Genomic DNA, 6,457 nt, shown 5'->3' with positions numbered 1-6,457 from the left:
TTGGAATGGGCTGCCCAGGGAAGGGGTTGATGCCCCATCCCTGGAGGTCTTTAGAAGATGTGTAGTTGTGGTGCTTAGGGACATGGTTTAGTGGTAGACTTGGTAGTGTTAGGTTAACAGTTGGACTTGATGATCTTAAAGGTCTTTTCCAACCTAAACGATTCAATGATTATATAATCCACATTTCATCTTTTTACCAGTTTAACAGTCTAGTAGTGCCAAGTTTAGATCAAATCTTGTATCTTGTCTATACGCTGGATAGGTCAAAGATTTGAAAGCTTTGAAGTTCTATACTGTTTCCATGAGAGCCCATTTTAAATGTTATTCTTTTTCAAAAGTGAAAAAAGTTTCCCTAAGAAAACCTTGAGCAATTACTATGGACGTAAGAAAAATGTAATTTTTTTTTTTTGACAGCAGACCAAGGAAAAATAGCAGTAATTGCCTAATGAAATAGTATTTTGCAATTGTCAAGGACAAGCCATTCCATATCAACTATTCAAGTGAAACAAATAGGAAAATGTTTCTTTGTTTGATAATGTTTCTTTGTTTGATAATAACATTGTATTGCTTTTGAACTAAGATATGAATTCAAAGGCTTATTCTTTAGTTTGTTGCCACATTAAAATTCTGGAGTGCTAGTTATTTAGCAATTTTCAGCATTAGTTAAAACGCAAAACTTTCCATACCGAGGAATATCAATGCATGCCTAAGTGTGACAAAGCATTTCTTGTTTTTTTTTTTTTTTTTCCAGAGGACAAAACCTAGGTCATAAACATCGATTCATTCAACCCTTATCTAAAATTTAGATGAGCACCTCTTAAGGCCTTTTGCTGCTGATCACATCTATGATAGATGCTTGCCCAGAGACAACAAAACTGATCTCAAATTGGACATGATTCAGCCATCAGAGGGCAGCACCTTCTAGCTACACCCCAGACTAATTCAAACTAAAATCCCTGCCACCACCAGGCACCGCAATCTGAAGATGGTTTTGAATGACTTCAGTGCCATGAAAAGATTGGAGAAATGATGTAGGGCAAACGGCAAGGTAAACCAGCATTATGCATGTTAGTTCCTTATGGAATAACTATCAGAAAATTGATGATGGTAAAACCCACTTTTCACTGAACATAGCTAAGCTGAGCATTTATGATCACCTGTAACATTTTGGAGACCAAAACTGCTATAAAGAGCTTTACATACAAAATTTGCTACAGTTTCTGAAGCTTTCCAAGAATTAATGAAGTGTTATCCTCATCCATTGTCAAAAAAAAAAAAAAAAAAAAAAAAGAAAATGGATATTCTAAATCCTACTCTTTTTCTGCAAAAACCTGCTTAAATACCTCTAAATTTCTTCATGTAACAAACCATTAATGATAAGGGCTTTCTCCATCTCCGTATTTAAAAAACAACCAAACAACACACTTTTGGGTTCAGCTTCCAACTTTCAAAATATTTTAGCTATTCACAAACAGGTATGGTGAAGCCTGATATTTTCATGATGGTAACTGGTAGCTAGATACACCTCACTCACCAAAGCTCCTTTCCTGTTTTATTAATTAAATGGGCAGCGTAATCCTGTTGGATCCTTTAAATATCCCAGACAACTTGAAGAAAAACTGTCTGAAGTTCTTACTATGTAAAGAACAGCAATTCAAAGTCTGCATGTAATTACTTATATTCTAGAACATTTAGGAAGATAAGATATCCATCTTCTATTGGTAAACCATGAAAATCGTAAAAAGCCCAACCTCCTGAACATTAAGTCTTGTTTTACATCATTTGACAAAATCAAAACAGATTCACCAATGTTCTGTTGATACTTGCAAAAATGTCATTCTAATGAAATCCAAAAAACAACTCTAGACAGTGCTGCAGCTTATAGCTGCCTTGCACACAAGGGGAGACTGCTGCGGCCAGTCAAGCAGTCATGCACGCTGCGAGGCTGCAAAATATTTCTGCAACTGTCATCATAAATGGCTCCCTGCAAACGTTCCCATATGAAAACAAAAAAGCTTCCACGTGGGTTTATAGACTCCTTACAGACACCTTCAGAGGTTGTCTCTAGGGTTACTGTTGGGTAGCAATAATGGTTCTGGTGTCCAAGTTGGACTACCTGGGAAAGCGACTTTGCTGCTAAACCTTTAGGGGCTCAGTTCTGCAATGTTATGAATACCCTCAGATAGAAACCTCAAGATCACCTTTCATCCTGAAGAATGCAAATACCAGCTAGCCCAGAATAAAGAACTTGCATGTGTGGATCAAGCAAAGGGTGGCAGAGTGAAGACAGAAGCCTGGTGCTGTACAGCACATGTTTATTATTTAGGATGACACTTATATGGGCAAGGTGGGGAGACAGAGGCTCACGCCCTGGGTTAGCAGCAACAAAAAAATCTCACTCAGTACCATGCAACCCTTCCGTATTTTTTCACGTTTGAGAAAGACCACTTAATTGAACCACTTTTGGTGAAAATATGTAACTGACATGTGCAAATTCATTTAATAAAATGATACTGATGTGGAATGTTTTTACTTAAAAAGCATTTATTTTTGGTAAAAAAAAAAAGGTTTGTCTTCCTCAAGACATCAGTTATCTTTGTTCATGTGGCTCTTGCAAAACTGCATGTCTAGATCCACGGAAATGGCAGCTAACAGCTTCAGAATTAAAAATGACATTGCTGTCATTCTCATTAATTTCTCAGGAAATCCAACTATTAAGGGGTCAGCGCGTTCTTCTAAAAAATTAGTAGTTTTACAGTGAACTCTTTTCATTTCATATTGAGGACAGCTAACAGCTCCTATTTTATATATAGTTATTTAATTGAACCCATTTGTTAACATTTTAGTATTCTTAAAGTCTTAATTTTTTCTTAGTCTGACATACCAGAGATACTCAGTTTGGTCCTCAATGATTTCTCTAACACATTAGAGAGACAGATGCAATGGAAAGCATCTTTATTAAAAGTCAGAAACTTTTTCCCATTAAGTGAAGACTACTCTTCTCAAAAATTCAAGTTATGAGTTGAACAGTTCTTACCACAAACAGCCTTACTAGCCCCTCATCCCAGCCTTAAGCTTTAACGTGAACTGGAGCTTCTTCCTACTCTCATTCAGCAAGTTCAAATCTACTTAGATTTCTGTCTCCAGCCAGAAACTGGCAATCCGAAAAAAATTAAGTTTAAACTTTAAATGAAACCACATTCTAAAGACATCACTATACATGAGAAATTTGGATCATTATTCAAGGCCACTTCCACACAAAGCAAAAAAGATAGCTCAAGGCCAATTCTTTTTCCGTTTGCTACCTTTATGTAGAATTGCAGTTGAAAGCATACTGCTTGTGCTATGAGTGCCACCCTTATTTAAGCAACAAGTGGCCTCTGTAGTCAAGAATAAAATATTGTTAGTTAGTAACATACTGTTAAAAGTACTTCCATCTATTTGATTCCCACAATGAAATCCATTTTAGGGTTTATATACTTGTTCACAAATGAAAAATCTTACAGCTATTCAAAATTTCTCCTGTTCGGTTGCTTGTTTTACAGTTCAATTTAAAAAAAAAAAATCTAATTGCATCAAAGAGCCTTCTCAGTTCTCATTATGCAAGCATAAATAATAAAATAAATGTCAGAGTGTGTAAGCCACTCTCTGTACTAGAAGTTCAAACTTGATCAAACTGTTGAGTACTTCATGAAACAACATATCAACAATTCCTAATTATATTTAATGAAGGACAGAGGAGATGTTCAACCAATTTTGGCAAGTGTAATTCAAATTAATGTAAATTTTTCAAGATTTTGCAAAAACCGAAAAGCTCCCAACCCCCGTATTTTGAAATTTTTAGAAAACACATTTTCTGAACTTGGTTCTACCTTAAGCTCTGCTCTGCCATCCATCTATACACAAACTCCCTTTCTCCAGCTCATCAAAGTATCTCCTATCATAGCATCTCCATTATTTCCTATCTAATATAATATTAAAAACTCATATTTTACTGCTACAGCTGCCTGTCTGTAAGCCAGCCTGGAAGCAATGTCCCTATACTTCTGTCAGACAGAAAAATTGCTATCGGCACAAGATTCAGTATCATTCACACATAATTTTAAAGCTTCATGAAAAAGCACTGGAACTCAATATTAGAACTGGGAGATGTATAATTTCATGAGAAGAGAAGCTTTAAGCATCAAGTTAGTTAGATTTCTATGACTTACTCTTAGGTAAAGCCTCTCTCTCTTTTCAGTTAAAGATTGACTAAAGTTTAAAAGCTCCCTAGAATGTTTCTGAAGAATTTAAAATAAAATATTATTACAAGAATTTGTGAACAACAGTGCAGAGGACAGGGGAATTTCAAGAACAGATTTTTAAGAGGAAAAAGAATTTCTACGAATGATGACACCTCTTTCTGCTAGAATAAATTTCTAACACCCAAAAAGGGTTTCTGGCCATTTTTACTTATTATTAATATGGTTTAATTTATTAATAATCACTCAAATATTAATAAAAGAGAAACTTTAATAAATCTGTTCTGAGCAGTCACCCAGGCACTTCTTACAGAGAACAATGAATTATCTATTTATGTAAAATAGACCAAAACCTAAAGAATCTAACCAGGATACAAGTCCAAGTATTAATTGCTTAGAAAGCCTAGCGCAAAAAAAAAAAGAATAAAATTATTGCATAGTACTTACCCTCTTGTTTCCTCTTCTTGTCCTTTTCCTCGTTGTATTTTAATCCACTGTTCCAACTGCAGCATTGAATTAGTTCTCTGCATAACTCGTTCAGACTCCATATGTGACTGAACTGCGTTGTGCTGACCTCCATCTCCAGTGTCTGCCAGCACAACACCAACAACTTTATTCTCAGACCCATTTAAATGAACTGGTCTGAAGTGTCCAGCCTGAATCGTGGTTATGGGTAAAGTCCTGTATTCGGATCCCAAAGGATTTAGCTTTACACTGTTAATTTTCGTTAATGGTTTATCTTGCCCAACTTTCTGGAATCCATATTTTTCAGCTTCCAAAGCTTTCTTCTCCTCATTTTTGTTCACTTCTTTGTTTTTCTGGTTATTTTGTGCCTCTGGCTTAATTAGCACCCGATGGTTTGAAATATTATTTGCCTCTCGAGGTGGTGTATTTTCAGTGGTTAACTTCTCTACTCTGGAAAGGAATATGTGACAAGCTATAATATCAACAAAACATTTATTAAAAAATAGTAATAAAAAATGAAAAGTGATTATATTTGTGTTTACCAAGGTTCTTTCAGGGAATCCCTGTACAGATATTTTACACCGATATCTTGTCTTTGAGAGAGAAATCATGGACATATTTTCACAATAAACAAGGGGGTTTTGTTGTTTGGTTTGGGTTTTTTTGTTTTGTTTTGGTTTTTTTTTTAAAAATTTTGTTTTGTTTTTTATTTTGTTTTGTTTTGGGGGTGGTGGCAGCATTTGGTTTGGTTTTTGGTTTTTTTGGTTGGTTTGGTGTTTTTTTGATTGGAGGGTGTGAGTCTTTTTTCCTTCCACACTTCTCTATTTCTTTGCTATTTTAAAAGCATTTATAACACAGGGTAAATTTTTCAAGCCAACTTCAAATTAACCCCCAAGAAAAAATGTGCACAAGAGGAAATAAAGCCAGAGTCTGAAAAAGTGGATGCTCAGTTCCTGGAGGGCTGGACATTCAAACAGTAAAAATATTCAGTGCCTCTCCAACAGCTAAAACTTCCAGATGTCAACATCCTGAAATTCAGATGATTTTTAAAAGCCATGTTTAAAAATGGTAGCAGATTATATTGCTGACCAGCTTGTGATTCACAATTCTGCTGAATTTAACATATAATGAGCTCCTTTAAAGAAAGCAAACAACTTCTCATGGTCACTGGCATCAATTAGGTTTCTCTGGTATGTTATCACTTTGGCTGGCATACATTTTGTGGAAAATAACTGTGGCTTCCCTAATTTTAAGGGGGAAAATAGCTGCTGACTTAGGGAACTGTACCACAGAAATAATGATATTTTTAGAACAGTTAGTGCTTTACAGTACTTCCACAAGTACCCAAAGTATACAGTTCTATTAGCTACCTTCTTTTTAAAATTTCAAAATGTCAAAAAGCTGTATCTTTTTCTGTACTGGAACATGAACTGAACATCCAGCTCAGATAGTGACTTTTTTTTCTAGTTTACTAGGAAAAAACCCACAAAAGCCCTAAAATGTTTTGATCAACAAAGGAGGGAGGGAAGAAGAGGAAGAGATATAATTCTTCAAGATTACATCTCTGTATAAAACCAAACCAAGAGCGAAACTTTATTTTGAGATGATGTCAAATTAAACTCGCACAGTTTTGCTTCTTTTTTTGCAGATGCATTATTCATCTTTATAACTGTATGCAATTCAAGTGCCTAATCTGTGTGTGAAAAGGCCATCACATACACAACTGACTAGGAGCACAAGTGTGACCGCTC

The 6,457-nt window shown here is 35.4% G+C and overlaps 1 protein-coding gene across 1 annotated transcript in view; it reads right to left on the bottom strand.

The window, feature by feature from the left end:
* PLEKHA5 (pleckstrin homology domain containing A5) overlaps positions 1 to 6,457 on the bottom strand; it is a 173,488-nt gene that overhangs the window by 41,177 nt on the left and 125,854 nt on the right. Inside the window, exon 8 of the mRNA XM_009648731.2 lies at positions 4,689 to 5,156. Coding sequence (XP_009647026.1) covers positions 4,689 to 5,156 — 468 coding nt within the window. The remainder of the gene's footprint in view (positions 1 to 4,688; positions 5,157 to 6,457) is intronic.

Source organism: Egretta garzetta, unplaced genomic scaffold (assembly GCF_000687185.1).
Source record: "Egretta garzetta isolate BGI_Z169 unplaced genomic scaffold, ASM68718v1 scaffold81, whole genome shotgun sequence".
Taxonomy (NCBI): Eukaryota; Metazoa; Chordata; class Aves; order Pelecaniformes; family Ardeidae; genus Egretta; species Egretta garzetta.
The sequence above is the reverse complement of the archived record's forward strand: the minus strand, read 5'-3'. Positions and strand labels throughout refer to the sequence as shown.